Below are 19,653 nucleotides of genomic sequence, written 5' to 3'. Positions count from 1 at the left end.
TCAGGTTTGAGCTCTGTCTTTAATTCAAAAGTTTTTCACAGAGGAAATCATCATAGAAATAAACCATAAAAAGCATTTAAATAAAAATAAAAAAAAAATAAAAAAAAAGAAAGAAAGAAAAAAATCGACAGGTTGAAGAATAGAAACAAAAACACAGGAGCAGGTTTTGTTGTTGTTGAACGTACAAGTTGCCACTGACAAAAAAGTGTGGCGTGTGTACTGTACGATTACGCGATATAAAAAAAGTGTCCCCATTTCTGTGAAACCTGTGTATCGTTTCTTTGCTTCAGAACATTTTTTTCCACTTTACTCACTCATCGTTGACATGAAGGATTGTGTCAGGCGAAACTGAAAAATGTCCCTCAATCATATATATATATACATGCACAAAGGGGCGTTCAAGTCAACCCGGGACTTTTACATTTACGTAAAACCTTTACATTTACAGAAGACTAAGATACTTGATACTCCAAGCACTAGTGAAACACTGTGATAAGTGCATTAAAGAAATGTGTTTTTTGTTTTGTTATCCTGCACGATCAAAAGTCCCAGTTTGATCTGAACGCCCCTTGTGTATATACATACTTCTCACAATGACGATGTGTTACTTTGGTTGATTGAATCGAGCCTCGGTAAACTCAACGAATCTGCACCGATCCAGTAGAGCCTGTGTTGCTTTTGGATTTACCTAACATAATTCAGAAACCTTTCTCATGAAACAGAGTCCCCTTTTTTGTGGGGTTTTTTTTTTTTGCCTTTTTTTTTTAAAGCAGTCACGCAGGCGTTTCTCACCCCACAGCTTTTTTTTTTCTACCGGAATAAAGAGACCCACATTGTTTACTCTCCACATGGCCCGAATGCAGAACATCAAAATACAACAACAACAACAACAACAAAAGAGAACGAAACAAAAGACACCGAAATAAACCCACAAACGTTTCCTTTGAACAAGCAGACGAACAGATGTGTTAAAATGTTAAGTCCTGTATGATCCCAGCTCCAGAGCTGGTGTTTTATTAATTTTTTTCCTCCTGATTGGGCAGGATAGACCTGCAAACCTGACCAATCAGACGACAGATACAACTCTGAGGTAGATCGACGGCCAAGCTGACCCGGACATCAAAAAAAAAAAAAAAAAGCTGCAAAAAAACAAAACAACAAAAAAATGAACAAAGGAAAAAACGAACAAATAACAACAAAAGAAACAACACACGTGACTGTTTAACTCATCTACGTTAAAGATCAAAGCCTCTTTTGAATGAATCTGCATCATTAGCCTTTGATTAGTTTAGCGTTTCATGTATTTCTCCTCAGTCTCAGATACTTCATGTCTGAGTATACAAAGCTCCATCTTTTAACCGAGTTGGCAAAAAAGGCACAATTTCCAGAAATCCATACACCTGCACCTCAGCATTTGTCCGCACTGATGGGGAATTTCTTTTTTTGATGGTCTTTGGTGGAAAGTTTCTTAATTGCCTCGATTTATAGAATTTCTTATTGCCTTAATTCTTTCCTAAGCAGGACTCGATTCGAATTTACACTGATCCTTCGTCGCTTCCCAAAGTTTGTGTTCGTTCTTTTCTCTAAACGTTGTTTATTTTCTTCTTTCATTTCATTCTATAGTCACCGCACCTTAAATTAGTTTCTGATTGACAGCTGCAGCCCTTAATATTGCCATGAACTTGAGGGGGAGGGGGCGGGGCTCGGGAGGAGGGGCAAGTAACTGCGTGATAAACATTGCGGGAAAAAAAAAAAAACTAAACAAAAACAACGATCAGAAAGAAAAAAAAAAAACATTGCGGGATTTACCTCCCAGTGATTGATTTCGTTTTTAAAAAAGGATCTCGTTATTTTTTTTTCCTCAACTCTTGTTCTGTACAACTCTTGCTTTCTATCTAAAGAAACATTGCACATCTGCCTCTCAGTACAAGAAATCTCTACACACTGTGTTCAAACATAAAGGGAAAAAAAACGCCATCGGAAAGAAAAAGCATCATCATCATCATGATCATCATCATCATCACTTGCTTGTTTTTTTTTTTTTTTTTTTTTTGAACTATTAAACTAGTAACGGTGTGTCTGTCCAACATCGAGCACGTCCCCTATAATCTATATTCTGTTCTCCACCCATCAAACCCCACCTCCAAATTCCAGAACCCTCCCACACCTCCACCACGCCCACTTTCCTAACCACCCCCCCCCGCCCTGAATAAAAAAACAAACAAAGCAACAACAACAAAAAAAACTACTAACAACTTCATCTACATCTACGACATCGATTTTGACTGAATAGTAAAAAAACAAAACAAAAAAAACCAATAAAAAGGCAAGAAGACTTCGGAGGACAGCAGAATCCGTCTTTCCCGTGAGACGCACACTTTCACACGATCCGCATTCGGAGAACGACTTAAAGTGAATTGTTCGCGTTGACAGACACGAAAGAAGAGCGACACCAACCAGCCGTCGGGCGATATAACCTAAAACCCCGCTCTACAGTATTTACAAGGCAAATTTCTGTTTTCTACGGACCGAGAAGAAGGCAAAGTGCGGAAGACGAAAAGCAAAATAAAGAAAAATTCAAATAAAAGAAGAAACCTCCTTGTTGCTACTACCACAGCAAATGTGTGTAAAATTCTTTTGTGTGTACGTGTGTGTATGTGTGTGTGTGTATGTGTGTGTGCATGTATGTGAGAAACGGTCAGTAAAAACACACTAAGAACCATACTAAAAAGTCCTCTCATGCATCTAAAGGTACTAGCACACTGCAATTTTTTTTTTTTTATTATTATTATTATTATTCCCGGAGTCCAGTGTTCACAGACTTTGGTCTGTTCCCGAAGTCCTTGGTAAAAAATAAGCGTCCATCTCGTTTCCTTTCATTATTAAAATAAAAACGTCGAACTTCTCTCCATCTCTCCATCCCTCTCCATCTCTCTCCATCTCTCTCCATCTCTCTCCATCTCTCTCCATCTCTCTCGCTCCCATGCCGGCGCTCTGTCTGTCTGTGATGAGTTGCATTGTTTCGGTTGCCGATTCACCTGCTGCATGTTCTTTGAGGTTGTTGAAGTTGAATAAACCTTGGACATTGTGTGTGTGTGTGTGTGTGTGTGTGTGTGTGTACGTGTTTGTGTGTGTGTGTGTGGTTTATTAATTTTTTTTGTTGTTTTTTTTTTTTTTTTGGAACCTGTGCAAAAAAAAGGTGTCTTGTCCTCTGTGATGTCACTTCCTCTACAAGGAAGATAAGCCTGTAGTCATAGCAGCCCTCTTTTGACTCCGCCTCCAACGGGTCACCTGAAAAAAACAACAAAAAAAAAAAACGAACCAAGGCGTTAGGAGATCAGCGCTAAACGCGAAAAATCCAAAACAATTCGCTAATCTGATTTTTAAAAACTTTTCGAAAAGTGTAATTCTCATTGTTATGTGTGTGTGTGTGTGTGTGTGTGTGTTGAGAATCACCCTCTTATTGCTTGCTCGGTTGGAATGGGTAGGTGGAGGGATCACCGGAGGTCACGTCCTGGGGCTGCACACTGGGATCCTAAAACGCAAACAAGCCTCGTAAATCATCAGACATTACACGGATGAATAATGCATAGCACAAATACGCGGGATTTATTATAGCGAGGGAGTCATGCTGTGTGTTATGCAGCGACAGATGGCTCATGACAAGACATGCTCACGCCTGGAAGCGTGCCAACCAGACCTCTACCTAAATCTTCAGAATACAATGCATCGTTTTGTGGTTTTTTTTGTTTGTTTGTTTTTTTACTTAACAATGAAAATAATTAGTTGTATAGAATTTTGTTATATAGCATGAATGGGAAGGAGTTTCAGTGTGAGCGCTTAGTAACAGTCAGTACTACTATAGTCAGTCAATCAGAATTGGATTCATTTTCTGTTCGATGGGACGTACCTCAGTGGCGATGGCAGCGGGTTGAATATGAGCATACTGGGGAATATACGCTCCTTGCATAGGTGTGTTTGCCGGAATAAACTGGAAAAATAATAAGGAAAAAAAACATACACACACTAGATTAATACATTTTAATAAAAAGCATCTCTTTACAAGTGTCAGCTGATGTGGTTTGTGTGGAGCTTACAGTGGCAGTGCCGCCTAAGGAGAGGTGTCCCATCTGCTGGGTCAGTGGAGCCAACATGGAGGACGGCTGCAGGGACATGGGGTGCTCCATAGAGGGCGACAGTACAGCTCCCTGTAGAGAGACAAGAGACAGCACGTCAGAGTTATGAGCTAAACTCAAACAACTCAAAGCACACCTGATAAAAAGTCACAAATTAAAAGATGATCATGACATTTAAGTGAATTTTTCGTTTACATGGGGCGTTCAAGTCAAACCAGGACGTTTAAATGTCCAGATTAAAAGAACAGTTACGTCATTTAAAACTTGCTTCATTTTTCTCTATAACCCCCTGCTTCGCTGATAAACTGATCATTAGTGCTTGGATACCATCAAGGTAAAAAGATTTCTCATTACGCTTGAGCCTACTTCACATCTGAAACCCTAGCCCCCCAGGAACTCCATTAATGACCCAAACATGAGCGAGGTCAGGACTGTATGGGGAATGTGGCAAAAAATTCCAGCCGAGTCCCTGTATTGGTAAATGACTGTGTGTACAGTTCCCACAGATAGATGCATCTCGCTAGCATTTTCAAGCGTAAAGCGTTCCAGTAGCCAAATTGCAGGGGGCTTGGTGGCACCTCATCCGGGATCGTCATTCACAGATGTACACTTGTTCTTTAAAACGTTTGCATCATTCAAATGTTTTACTGCGGCTCTCTCTTCCACGAGAAAATTGATCACAAGTCCCACTTTGACATGAACGCCCCTTGTACATTCCATCGATTGTGAATCGATTCGGAATCAAAAACTGACTCATCGATTCAATTAACAGAATTGATCAATAAAAGATCGCGTAACTGATTAAATCGAACAGCTTCCTTTAAATGAGGCTGCCTCCAAGCCAACAGTTTCGTTTACCCTGATGTCAGCGCTCGAACCCGACCCCTTTTACCCGACTCTTACATGGTGGAGGGGAAAAATGAATAACTACTGGCATTAACTGCTGTTGTTGTGGGGGTTTTTTTTTCTCTTACCGGATGCTGCATAATGTAAGGCTGATGTGTCATCCAGGAGGGACTCTGAACCTGGAATTGCACACACACACACACACACACACACACACACACAGTTGAGAGCAGGTGCTGGATGAAAGCTTACCACTCAGCACAAAAGACTCTTAACTACATTGACACAGCTGCTGTGCCTCCTCATCACCAGAGAATCTCCGGTTGTAACACAATGGCTACTGTGCCTATGTAGAATCATACACTCATGCTGCGAGCACTCAATCATGAAAGAAAAAAGAAAATTGTGCTGTTATAAACTAGAGAGAAAGAGAGGGTCATACCGGGTAAGTGGAGACAGGTGAGATGTAGGGAGACACGGCTGTCTGGGTCATTATCCTGTTCCCCATGCTGTACTGAGGGGCGTAGTACCTGGATTGACAGTTATTTCATCAATAACCAATAATGACTTAAATATATTAATAATAATAATAATTCATCATTTACACGTGTAAGGACATTTCATATTTCAGCGTGCACTATGGTGCTGCATCATATCCGGTAAGGTAATACAGTAGCTGATGTACAGTATATTATCAGATAATAACCCACTCATTAATACTAAAACATGCAGTCGATTATCCTGTCACTCATCGTCCCTTGGAATCAACCCGACTTCATCAGAATCATTCTGACCCACCCAATTTGGCGTTCTCTCGCACACGGTTCAGGACGGTCGAAAAGAGACCTTAAGTATCAACTTACTGGATTTTCTTTCACTTTTACAACAGATGGGTTTATTATAAATTTATGATCTGGCAGTTCTTACCCGTTTTGGAGCGCAGCAGCGTTGGGGTCATAGGTCAAGGTTATCCCACTCTGAAAGACAAAAAAGTGGTGTTTTTTTAATCTTTTTCTACTGTATTATACACCGATCAGCACTAACATTATAAACACTGAACAACACTGATTACCAGTGAACTGGGGACGAGATCATGGGCACGCAAGTCCCGCTCACGCCCAGGGAAAACCAATTCTGCACAATTTGCATTGTGGCGTAGTGGTTAGCGCTGTCCCAACGCACCTCCAGGGTGCGATTCCCGCCTCGGCGGTCTGTGTTTACATGGTCTCCCTGGGCTTAGTGGGTTCCCCCCACCGAGTACTCCGGTTTCCTCCCACAGTCCAAAAACATTTGACCTTTACATTGGCGCTGTGCTGGCAACCTGACCCAACGACAGATATATCTCCAGGGTGGGGATTATCCATCGCATAATATGCTGGATGCAACGTGGATGGACCAAATTACCCCCATAGTGAAATAAAAATAAATGACAAAAAAAAAATCCCCAGACGTTTAAGTGCACCCTTCAACTGATAGCACTCAAACGTCTTCTGACAAACATCCTACTGAAAAACACCACGGAAATCCCTGGCAGCCCCTGCAGAGCCACGCCCATGGGGTCCAGCGCCGCCCTGGTGGCTCACGGGAAACTCAAAACCTAGGTGGTTTTAATGTTATGGCTGATCAGTATATGTAGCCATGAGGGGAAAATCCCCAGAATCCACAGTGCAAAGCCAAGTGTGCTTTTTTTTAATTCACAACATCATTAGGATCAAATAAAAGAAATAATAAAACATATATATATAATATATATAACAGCAGTAAAAAAAAAAATTGTAACTAGAAGGCAAAAAGGTTATATACTGTAAAAGAAATCTATCGAATTAATCCACATACACTCTAAATAAAGCAGAAGAGATGGACTTACTAGTCTCACCTCGGCGTCCCGTGTCCAGTTTCGTCCGTTGGGGACGTATTTAGTCTGACTCAGTCTCTTCTTCTGGCCTCCATCAGCAAATTTACAGAGCAGCGGCTCTGATGCACCTGGAAACACATTAAACAGTCAGATTGATTTTTTAAAATTATTATTATTTTTTGATAACATTAGACAAAGAAGGACAGAAAAGCATAATTTTTTTTATTACCCAGCATTCCAGATGTGGACTTGATGAACTTTCCGTTAAAATGCGAGATCACAGCGTCACACTTTTCTGTAGACTCCATCCTGAAACAGGGAAAACGCAAGCGTCACTAGAGCGTACAGAGGAAAAATGGTAAGCTGAACACGCTGAACCACTACGGTCGGTCCACATGCCGCGTCGATCGACTGACCTGGCGAAGCCTACGCCTCGACTCATGCCGTGCGCGTCTCGGAGGATGCGGGTGGAGATGACCTGTCCGAAGGGCTTGAGGAGGTTCTCCAGTTCCTGCTCGTCCATGGACACTGGCAGGTTGGACAGGTACAGGTTGGTTGGGTCTTGTTCCTGTTGCTGTAACACAAACCGCAGTGGGAAGGTGATTATTATCATCATCATCAAGCTGACAGGATGTATACAGTAACTCAATCGCTCCTGCTGAGCAGAAAAGCATCTCAGAGTGCATGACACAAGGGGGCGTCGATGCAAAGCTTAAAGAGCTTACAAATGCCTCACTACTACTGGAGTACCATCTTTCTAATGAAGATCTCAGATTCAGAAAAGCGGGTTTGTTCTCCAGACGATTCAGGTGTACGTTATTTGACCAGCATGCCCAAGACCGCTCAGTTCCCCTCCGTCAACTTCACTTAAGAGGAAAATGGTGTGCTCTGCATTCCAAGAACGACACGTCAGCCATAATTTGAGCTACGGCGTGCCCGAGGCGAATCCGACATTCTTTCTCGGTGAAGCTATTTGCTTTATAAGGCCGCCCTGGATTTATTATCCACACTCGAACCCCCGCTGTAGTTAGTCGTAGGGTCGTGGCCATGGCGACGGGCTCGGATTAACATACGACCTTTGGATGACTCTGGAGGCTTCCTCATCTGTAGAGAAGCAGCACTGGCATACTAAAAGAAGAGATGTAATAGAAAAGCGACACGACACGACACGTATCGAACCGAACGCACGAGCAATCGAACGTAGAAGTGAAAGCGGCCGATCGATGCACTATACCAGATAATAAACGTCGGAAGAGAAGAACGATGAATAATTGAAGGCGAATGCAGAAGCAGTGGGAGGAGGTCAATGCGGTAATTGTAGTCGGATTATTGCACAGACTCACACACACACACACACACACACTGTTAAATGAGTGAGATCAGAAAAGCCTGAGCCAGAAGGGGATGACGAGCTGAAGGACAAACACACGCTCAGACAAAAGGTAGTGTGTAAGGGCTACACTGAGGGCCTGTTTCTGCTTCTGCAGTCAAGCACATTCAGGTATTTTTTTTTTCCAGAGAGGCAGTTCAGGGCGAACAGTGGCACACAGAGGCAGACTCATGACTCACACGCTGTCCTCTGGAAAAGGAGTCCTGTGCGCCAACCAGCCAGGAGGATGCCGATTGGTCGGGGTGGAGGTGTGTCCGATTGCGTAACGGGAAAACAAGACAAGCCTTCTGCTGCGGCTTTTCAACTCGAGAGCTTCAATTTTGTCCAAAATATATTTAAGGTCTAAAAATAAACCGAATAATAATTTCTCATATTGCATCTTGCATTTTTTTGTCTCTACAGCAGAAAGTGATAAGAAAGGCTCTGTTATCGCTGTGGGTTTCTTTTTAGCCTGGTGTCTGTAATAAAGCAACTTTCTGATGAGAAAACTCGCACATGCGGAAAACTGAACAGCGCAGTAGTCCGTTTTTCCCCACGAGTTTGGGTTCTCTCTCTCTCCCTCTCTCACACACACACACACACAGAGCGATGTCTATATTACATATTACTGCATAATGATAAGGCGGTACTGTGGCGTAGTGGTTATCGCTGTCACCCTGCAGCTCTAGGGTCTGGGTTCGATTCCCGCCTTGGGGTCTGTGTGCATTCTCCCCGTGCTTGATACTCCAGTTTCCTCCTACAGTCCACAGACATGCAGGTTAGGCTGCTTGGCATTCCCAAATTGCCCGTAAACAAAAAAGGGACTGACAATTCCTTGTTTGATGAAAATGAATATTTAAACTCATCAGCACTTGAAACGGCTTTAGCACAGATGGCTGAAAACGCTTGGGTGCAAATTTGCCTGTGTAATAATTGAACACACGAGGTTCCTTTTTTCCGCCCCACAGCACTTTGCAAAACAAATTCACCCCCATCCTCTCTTCCATTATTTTACTCTACCAGTAAAGCAAACATTCTCTATCCCTGAGACTGCTTTTTTCTTCCCCCCCGAATTTCCTTTCCTGTAAAGTCACGTTCGCTTCATTACACGCCGCCCCCTGGTGTACGAGGTGCCATATAGATCAAACCTTGAAGAAGGGAGCGTTAGGTTGTTGTCGCACCTTGGCCATCTGAGCTTGGACTCCGTTGTTTTTTAGCGCTGCAACGGCTTTCTGCGCCGACACTGGACTGTCGAAATCCACAAAGCCGTAACCTAAAAGAAAAAACACACGACGCGTTATTTAAGAGAAAAACATTGATTTATTGATGTATCACGATTCTTTGATGTTGCAAACAATGTATCACTATACTAGATCCAAAAACTTATTATTCTTTTATATACGCATGTTTGCATTTAAAGTGCTAAAATGTTGCAGTTCCTCTAGAATCCTACAGATGGTGCGATCTAAACTATTCACACTTTGGCAGGCAGCACATCGTGCTTTGTGTTAGAAATAAATGACTTGGTTTAAGTAAGTTTGTTTAAAATTGTAGCAAGATCTTATAATTTTAAATAAAATTAATTTTATAAAATCAGGTTATTTTAGGACATAGGAGTCGCAATAAAAATCGAATCGCCACATAGGTATCGTGATAATATCAAAACGGGTGATCCCTGGTGATCCTCTGCCTTATATTTACATGTTAATACAACAGTAATAAACTAAAAATGTTATAAAACAATGCATTTTAAAGCAACCAAAAAATTGTATAATGTGTTAAAACTGCTTATTATTTGATCAGAGCGGTCTTTGATATTTTGTTTGTTTTATGACCAAAAATTATACACACACACACACACACACACATACACACACATACACACACGTATCTATAAAGAAAAATAGTATGTTGTAATAGTATGATGTATATTACTGTATATTAATATTATATTATTATCATATATATAAAATGTCCAACAATACATTTAGTATTAAAATATTTATAAATGTTTTTGATATATATGATTAAAATCACTGACTCCTCCTTTGAGGACCTATTTCCTGTTTATAATCTTTATAATTTATAAAGACGAAAGAAATATTTCATTATCAGTCCTGAAAGCTTACTCGTGGATGGTTAAGATAAGACATTTTTACACATTAATAACCTTTATCATGATGTCATCATTATGATTCTACATTAACCCCCTGCTCAAACCCCCTTATTCATCTCTTAGTTACATCGCAGTAACAATGCATTAGTCCTCAACTACAAGAGTGAGGAACTGGATCAACCAACAACTTTCATGAATACACGGGGAGTTCGAGTCAAACCGGGACTTTTAATTCTGCAGAACAACATCCCAGCGTTGCACTAGTGCTTGGATACCATCAGGGTAGAAGGTTTTCTTAGGAACCAAGAACCATGATCGGACTGCCTGCTCCATGCCTCTGAGGAACTCCTGTAATGACCTAAACATGTTGAAAGGATGTGGCATGTGGTGCATTCGGTGTCCAGGCTGTTTTCTCCATTACCGAAAAGTCTTATTGAAGGAGTTTCGATCATGCACATGATGGAATACAAGCACGATTGTAATACTGGCATAAGGATATATAGAGGAATAAAGGGAGTTTTTACTCTCATGTTCCTTTATTATGCACAATCAAAAGTCCTGGTTTGACTTGAACGCCTCTTCTCTTCTGTTTCGAATAAAACCTTACACATAAGTGCAACCGAATCTGTTTATTTAAAGAGTTATTAAGCAGTCAGGTTTCTAAATTGAAAGATTATGAAGGCACGTAAGCAAAGAAATCGAATGATATTATGGATTAAGACGATGTGATCTGACAAACCTTTGCATTTGTTTGTGGTCTTGTCCAGGATGGCTTTTGTGGACACTATCTTTCCATACCTGCAGAGAGAGAGAGAGAGAGAGAGAGAGAGAGAGAGGGGATAAGTGCATCCTGCTGACAGACAGTCTGTCTACACGTGTCATACATAGACGGCACGAGGAAAGAGGAATGCATGAGCTAAGCTAAAGGACATACACACAGGAACTGCCGAGTCCCCCGGGCTGGCACTTGTTCAAAGCTGCACGACGCAGAGACAAAGACGGCTTTGTGTGAGAAATGTGGCGGGCCCGGCCCGACCACAACCGAAGTACGTGCGACAATTACGTGGCAAAAAGAGGCCGAGAGGCCGGTGCTGACGGAGCGCAGCCTGTGATTACTGCATAGGGTTCAGAGGAAGTCCCTCCACGCTCACAGTGCTGACCGAAGCCTTAGGCACTGTGTGTGTGTGTGTGTGTGTGTGTGTGAGTGTGTGTTCTTCATCATCATCCAGTGAGTGAGGCATGATGAATGAGAGCAGGCACAGCCGAGAGTGTTTCTCTCCACCCCTGAGACAAACTCCTACATTTTGGACAGAAACTGAAAAAGGTTCCACTTCTGCAACATATGATTAATATTTGCTCATTTTTTTCCTCTCTCTCTCCTTACAGACTTTTATTAGATCAGGAGAAGTATATAAATGATATTTGCCTTCGCTTTTTAAAGCCGTTCTTTGGAGTGGATGAGTTCTTTTAAACTGAAGCATGCGTTTCTTGCTTTCAGAAAAAAAAATTTTCAACAAAAGCCCTCGAGATTAAAGGAATAATCCAGAAATGTTTTCTTAAGACTTTTTTTTTCCTTTTCCCTCTCTCTCTCTCTCTCTCTCGGCTTCACGAGAAACTGCAGAGCGAGTCGAATTTCCATAACGTTAAATTGAATAAAGGTCTGATTCGGTATGCTGCATAAACAGCGTGCATAAACAACATTCCTTGGCAAATCCCGTGAAGTGAAACGGGAGATACTGGGAGGGAGGAGGGGGGAGGGGGGGAAAGGGGAACCAATGGGCTGTCACACGCAGATCACATGATTCTCCTCCGCGGAGGCCCACACCCGACCTTGGCCTTGACCCCTTCCTTCTGAGGTAGGGAGGCCCCATTTCCTGCTCGCTACGATGGCATGTGTCAGCCTGGGGCACGTCAAAGTAAATCACCAAACCCAGAAACTTTTTCTTAGCAGAAACACACGCGCTGCTCGTCCATCATCGCTACACCGTAAACGCACTAACGTCGACGCATCGACTTAAACGTCATACCAACCAGAGCGTGATGACGTGATTATCCGTGTTAAACGCACATGTGCCCTGAGCAGTGTGTCCACACACAGGATTACGCATCCTCCCTAGCCGACGCTTAAAAATCAATTTCTGGAATCACCATGACGACGCCCGGACTCCCCTGAGCACCCGGAGATAAATTAACTCGTGACGGGAACGTCCGGACTTCACATTCACATTCACCATACACCATATACACACACTCGCTGAATCACTCCATCACCTTTTTACCTTCCCCCATCACACACACACAGGATTTATGGGGTGAAAAGGTCAACGAAATGCTAAATATCAATACCAGGCGTCAATTCCTCCATGATTACAAACACCACCTTCATCGTATGTTAAAGGCTCAACTGAGGAGAGAGAGAGAGAGAGAGAGAGAGAGAGCTTTTTTTTTTGGTTTTGTTTCATCTAACCGAAAATAAATCGTACAAGCGTCCGATACGTGCCCACTAATGACTGCTGACACGGCAGAAAAAGACATAAATATTTTACGTTACTGATAACGGAAGGGACATGCGGTGCGTTATTGTTGCCTAGCAGCAATGCTCCAGATGGTGTAAAGCACACACACACACACACACACAGAGGTTCCAATCCAACGTACGGCAAATCTCACCCGAGGCATAACGCGTGCTAAAGTGTCCCTTTATACAAATAGGATTCTGACATTGGAGTTAGTAGTAAATATGTTATTGCTGGTGTAAACCTCGATGACGCAATATTGTCGCCATAGACATTATTGTCCACGACTCAGCTCCGCCCAAAAGGCTCAATGAAAGCACTTTATTTAACCCTGATACTGTTGATTTCTCACTTCAGGAGGTGTTTATCGAAAGTAGTTCTTGGAAGGAAAAACTTCATACTTCATACACCCAGTCATTCAGTACATTCAGGTCGTCAGCTGACTTTATTTTATTGCCAACCCCAGATCATAACACTGCGTCTAGACGCCTGTACAGTGGACACTATGCATGATCGCTTCATGTGCTCCCCTTCTTACCCTGACACGCCCATCACTCTGGAACAGGCTCAGGCTCAGTCCCATCACTCCACCGACCAGTCTTTATGCTGCCTCGCAAATTCAAGCCTCTTCTCTGATTAGTCTCAATAACAACTGCTTTTCTTATGGACACACAGCTGTTTAGTCCCGATCCCGTGATTGTGTGTGTATAAAAATGCACTGACTTTCACTATGAAACATATCTATGGAGTTCCTAAGAACAATACTATTTTCAGCAGGAGTTCTTGTGTATCAGTGTTTAATCAGGAAGTTTCCACCATGGGAAAGTCACCCGCTTTCTTACATGCCAGCTGTAGATTTTTTTTTTTTTTGTCTTAAAGGGAACATATTATGCATAAATTATTTTTAGACATTCTGGGTCTCTACTGTGTGTGTGTGTGTGTGTGTACAAACAAAACATGAGAAAAAACCTTACAGCTTTTCCTTGTCCCTTTTTCCCCATTTGTATAGTCCGGGGCTTAAACAATCAGTTCGATTTCCCCCCTATTGTGACCTCATATAAGAAGCTTGTTGGGGTGTGGCTCAGGAGAAGCTCATTTACAGGAGGAGTGAAATAAAACGAGCATGAGGTATGAAGAGATACATTACACTTCGAGTTCTACAAAATGTGTCTCTTATGTTCCACCTGAATGATCCTGAAAATCCCAGCTGCTTCACTCCTGATCCAAGCACACTGTTTCAGTGTCTGTAGCTTTAAATGAGAGGAGATCCCGCCATTTTGTGGAAGAGCATTTTTCTAGCCAATCAAAACGCAGGAAATGGGACTTAAAAAAACCTGCATATGAATTGAGCCAGAAGTGTTCATGTACAAGAAAATGATCCGCTGCAGGAGTGTTAACGGCACAACAGAACCACCAGATTGGTTATTTTCCTGTAACTGCACAATCCACCATGTGTTATTCCTCACTCACACTCCTGTTAACCACAGCAGCTTTTTCCTGTTACACCACCAGACATGCTTAAGAAAGATAAAACGCATAAACATAGCAGCAAACGAGCTGGGTTTTTTTAATACATTGCAATTTTACCACCAATGGTTCTTTAATAACTATATTGAAGAAAAAAATCTTTCAGATACACACTAAAAATCTTTTAATTTAGTCCAGAAATTTGCTGAATCACGGCCGCTTTTCCTCGCACAGGCCGGTTTCCGTCAGTGCCGGTGTTGGGAAGAAGTCCCACAAATAGATGCTGTTGCCTTGGGTTACACGCTTCAGCCGCGCTCACGTGAGGCACTCGTGAAGAGCGAGCGAGCAAACCAGGAAAAGCGAGAGACAGAGAGGTAGAGAGAGAGAGAAAGGTGGCTTGAGTAGAAAGGATGAGACAGAAACAGACGGTGAGAGATTTATACGGAGTGACATAAAGACAAAGACAGTAAGACAGAGAGATGGAAAGATTAAGAGAAGGAAAAAGGAAGAGGGATTTGCTCTGCTAATTGGCGCCATGTAAAAATATAAAAATGTATACGACATAATAGGTTGATATAAAGCAGAACAAGGCATTATATATATATAGGATTATATATATAGGATTCGAATATTTTGAATATATGGTTGCTTACATGAGGGTGTTCGAGTCAAACCGGGACTTTTGATTCTGCAGAATAACAGAACATATTTATGAGAGTAAAAACTCCCTTTATTTCTCTATTTAACCCATTCCTGCTACACTAGAGCACTTCTCCCAGTGTTTCACTAGTACTTGGATACCATCATGGTTCAAATAATTTTTTCAGTATTTCAAAACCATGACCTTTATGTCTGGCCTCCCAAGAACACCTTTAATGTCCCAGTCTTGTACAGGAGAAATTTCTTCGAGTCCCGGGTTGGCTCGAACGCCCCTCATATGGTTCATGGTTTAAAAAGTACAATAGTGTATTTACATCTTGGTAGAGACATTAGCATAAAAATACAAAGCATGTAAACTGATGCTGATTTTGTGGATACTTTTAATTGGTTGTGTTGAGAAAATCATCATTTAAAAAAAAATTCAATATGGTTTCATTTACTGAAGTTAAGATTAGGATCAATGTTAGGTTTGGGCTTAGCGTTAACTACCTGGTTTGTACAAGCATAGGAAGACAGATGTGTGTGTGTGTGTGTGTGTGTGTGTACTCACGGCTGACAGAGTTTGACAAGGTCGTGGTCAGTGGTGGATGGGGGCAGGCCGCGGATGTAGAGGTTGGTTTTGCTGAGCTGCTCCCATCCGGTCGTGCTGCTGTTGCTGCTGCTGTTATTCGTGCTGCTATTGGTGCTCGGACTGGGCGGAGCCATTGGGAGAGTGGGCGGAGCAACAGGAGGCTAAGGAACAAACATGCATTGATTAAACAGCATTCAAAAATTAATAGATCTAGATTAATAGATTTTTTTCTGTTTTATTTTTTTCAAAATCTACAGATTTCTTCCCAGCCAGATTTTATAAACATTCTCTCATCTTTTCAATCCTCACAAATAAAAAAAAATTTAAGAATTTAAACAGTCCAATCACCCCCTGTTCTCTGTGTGAATGAAAACCTCTCAGTTAGGTCGGACCGAGCGTACTGTACGTGAGCGCGGCCCCGGCCTCACGGCCATGCTGTTGCGTGTTGAAACAGGCAAATCACTTTGCCACGGTGCGCGTCACGCCTCCATGGTGCCTGCTTAGCATGTTAGAGCTTCGACTGCACACTCAGGTTCTGCATGGGTTCACTCACAATCTACAGCTCCCTACCCACCTAATCAGTAACCACAGATCGTCTGTTCAGGCTACGCACTACCAAACGTACTGTACCTGCCCGAGCAGGCCCCCTGCGCTTATATCTGGCCCAGCTAACCATTCAGTGTAGCACAACGATGGAGGATCATTTCCCCGCACTGAACCCTGGGGACTGGAATTTTCCCCTCTACGTATATTAGATTATTTTAGCTGCTTATGAAAGCGCACAGTCGTTTATCAGAGCTTCTGGAGTTTGAAGCCGTGCCGCAGTCGAAGCTGGATCTCTGCGGGCTTGAAAGGAATCACGACCAGCTTTTGCATTCAGACACGTTTCCGAGAAAATCCAAATTTGCTGCTGATTTGTTTTAACTTTCGAAAACCTCAGTTCAGACGATTTCTGTAATTCTTTACCATACCATGAAAAAGCATGAGGAGAGGTGCAAGACGTACACCAAAAGGGAACTAAAAATGAAACCTGTATAAAAGAAATTCCTGGAAAGTATGAACAACCTTAGATGTTTCGATTTGACCTTCTGCATTTTAGCAAAGTCTCAGCGACTGAGGTTTGTACAAGTATCTGAGGTTTGTACCAGTATCTGTCGAGAAAATGGCCGATCGTTCCGGTTAGGTAACTGATACGACAAATCCTTGGGGCCGTTTTAATGCAGCGTGCATGGAAAGAAATATCATAGGAAATGAATCACCTTTTCGTCAAAAAAATGTGGCTGATGAACAAACCACAATACCGAAACGCTGGATAAAACATCTAAACTACAAAAGAGTTTTATAACCTTGACTTCACAGCAGAGTTGAGTCATAGCAGAAACATTTCCCCTGACCACTAAATTCATTCACACCAGCACACAAGAGCCTAGTCAGGATGAGTAATAAAGAATCAACAGCTGGTGCAGACAAAAAAAAAAAAAAAAAGAGTTTTTTTTTTTTTCTTTTTTTTGGACAGGTCACATGACGAGGCACAAGGCTGAGCGGTAAAGGGATACAGGAAGTGCAGGCCTCACCCTCACCCTTACCGCAGAGTAGAGTGACTGCGGCTGGCGTCAGTGAATCACTTCCTGTTTCTGACTCGTTCATTAAAAATAAAACCCTCTCGTTCTGCTCGCGTAAAATGGCTGCCTATAAAACACCACCAGACAGGCGTTTAGGGATCAAGAACATAATAAAGTGACTAAAAAGTCTGGTGGTGTGAGGTACCGGGTCATCATGGTGAACTCCAGCTCCGGCTACATGTCTCGTGCCTGTGTTTGTGTGTGTGCGCTTCTGGATGTGTGTGGTTGGACCACAGTTCATGACAAGGCTAAACCTAACAACAGCACTACAGGGGGGTGTGTGTCCTCCTGCTCCCTGACATACTGACCCAATTCTGGTTGAGTGACTCATGCACTCACAGCCTCACACACTCACTCAGGTGAGCCTGGACATGCAACCCAAAGCTCATTACTCCTGTCATTCAATCAAGCTAAAGAGGTTAAGGTATACATGTGGAGCAATGTGTTTCAGCTCAACATGAAAGCAGCCAGAGGCCTCCAAAAGCCAACGAGGAACACACCGAGGCACAGAGTTGATTCTAACATAAGGCACCGCTTTGTAAGGAAATGCTAATATTTTGAAAAACAGAGCGAACTCGATTTATTGCCACTAGAGTTCGTTGCTATACAGGCACGGGAGGAATGCATGCCATTCGGACACACAAAAAGAAAGGATGCATTATACAGTGCGTACAGTATGATAAGGTTGAGAGAGGGAGGATAGAAGTAAAAAGGAAGGACTGGGAAGAGGCACGGAGGAAAGCAGAGAGTGCGAAAGATGGGATTCAATTTCCGGGCCATCTTTCAAGCGTCGGTGGTGTCCCCTGGGTCCGGTGCTATGTGCTGCAGTCATCCTGCACCATATGGTTCCTATAAACTGTGAAATCGTGGAGTCCTGCTAACCTCTGCTGCCACCGATCTGAGCCGAGCTACGTGACAACATATGCAAATGTCTGCTTGGAGGTGTGTAGGCATTTGTGTGTGTGTGTGCATATCCTTGCATTTAAAACTGGCATACGTCTGTACTTAAATAAGCTTTCAGGCCTTAAACCTCAGGAAACATCTGAAGGGTGTTTCCTGTCTAACTGTAGATAGATAGATCAATAGATAGATCAATAGATAGATCAATAGATAGATCGATGATTTTTTTTCAAATATTACAAGACACAGAATCAAAGAAATAGAACAGAGATAAGATCCTGTTCAATTAGAACCATTTGCCCTTTAGTAACCTTGCCCCATCCAGGCCACGCCCAACTTCTGTAACAAACTGTACAATCTCATGAATATTCAGGATTTTCTTGACACAAGTTGCCATGGCTAAGAAACTCTCTCTCTCTCTCTCTCTCTCTCTCCATCCTTAAAGTGACCCCCGGTCTGTCTGCTGTCTCACTCCTCATTATCAGCTCGGTGTGAACAAACCAAACACCTCAAAACTGTCCGCCTAATTAAATACTTTAAGAGATAATTTGGTTGAAAAGAAAGCAAGCTGATGATTCAATTTTGTGATTAATAAAGGTGTTGATTCAAGTCAGTACTGATTCATTTGCAAAAAAAATACAAATAATAATAATTTGATCACTAATCTCGATCTTGAATTGACGTATTTCATATCGCTTTAAAAGCTTTTTAGATTTAGAACTGTTGGATAACGTAATTGTTACCGATACGGTTTAAAAAAAGAGCTGATTTTACCCGAATCAATAAAGGAATCGGTTCTTCAGAGGTGAATCGAATAGAAAACGATTCATACTACACTCTAAAACGGGTCGACTCATTCGACCTGAGTCGAATAGATGATGATTCATTCATTCATTCCGAATTCGTATCAAATGTATCGACTCGTTAGTTTATTTGTAACCAAACTGAATTGAAGTCTGGTCTATTCATTAAAAAAAATATCAAACACTATAGACCTTCCTTTACCCTTTCAAATAAAAAAATCAAATAAATTGAACATAATCTCCTACGAATAAATGAATAAATAAATAAATAAATAAATGCCCCATAGAAACCCCATAGCTTTCTGCCTGCCCGTGTGATGAGTTCTCTATGGCCTGTCCAGCATCGCAGTTCGAGCTCTTGCTTTTGTATTGTTATTGTGATTACTATTACTGATAATTATTTCATACTCTACGGATGATTTTCACCTACCTGCTTTCGATAAGGTGTCCTCACTGGATTGGCGGTGTTTGCAAAGATCATGTTTAATTCCTTCGTCCTTGAATCAAAGAATATGTCCGACCAAAAAAAAAAAAAAAAAGCCAAAAATATTACAATGTTAAAACGCTCTATTAGGCTACAGTAGAACTGTAATTCTTCCACATCGCACTCTTTTGATGTTGCTCGCCTACAGAAGGGGAAACAAATCTTTGATCGGAGAGTTGACGTGCCAATAACCTTTTTTTTTTAAAAAAAAAAATACTAATACTATTAATACTAATATCACCGCGTCGATGGTTTATTCCCACCTCGGCCCGTCCAACCAGTTTTCGGTAAATCGCCTGGTTCATTGA

At 42.0% G+C, this 19,653-nt stretch overlaps 1 protein-coding gene across 4 annotated transcripts; it reads right to left on the bottom strand.

The window, feature by feature from the left end:
* Window positions 1–19,653, bottom strand: rbms1a (RNA binding motif, single stranded interacting protein 1a). 4 transcript variants are annotated; one of them, XM_053513259.1, is made up of 14 exons: window positions 19,292–19,653; window positions 15,516–15,697; window positions 11,062–11,120; window positions 9,355–9,479; window positions 7,254–7,411; window positions 7,067–7,146; window positions 6,850–6,965; window positions 5,910–5,959; window positions 5,425–5,512; window positions 5,111–5,161; window positions 4,098–4,208; window positions 3,911–3,991; window positions 3,457–3,535; window positions 1–3,291 (listed from the first exon to the last, which is right to left on the bottom strand). In XM_053513259.1, the coding sequence occupies exons 1-13, from the start codon at window positions 19,340–19,342 to the stop codon at window positions 3,461–3,463; spliced, it is 1,227 nt and encodes a 408-aa protein (XP_053369234.1). In that variant the 5' UTR covers window positions 19,343–19,653; the 3' UTR covers window positions 1–3,291; window positions 3,457–3,460. The 4 variants fall into 4 exon arrangements, with proteins under 4 accessions (XP_053369234.1, XP_053369235.1, XP_053369236.1 ...); XM_053513260.1 differs by having other exon boundaries at window positions 6,859–6,965; XM_053513261.1 differs by having other exon boundaries at window positions 9,388–9,479.

Source organism: Clarias gariepinus, chromosome 15 (genome assembly GCF_024256425.1).
Source record: "Clarias gariepinus isolate MV-2021 ecotype Netherlands chromosome 15, CGAR_prim_01v2, whole genome shotgun sequence".
Classification (NCBI taxonomy): domain Eukaryota; kingdom Metazoa; phylum Chordata; class Actinopteri; order Siluriformes; family Clariidae; genus Clarias; species Clarias gariepinus.
Note: the sequence above shows the minus strand (reverse complement) of the source record. Positions and strands in the feature narration are given on the sequence as shown.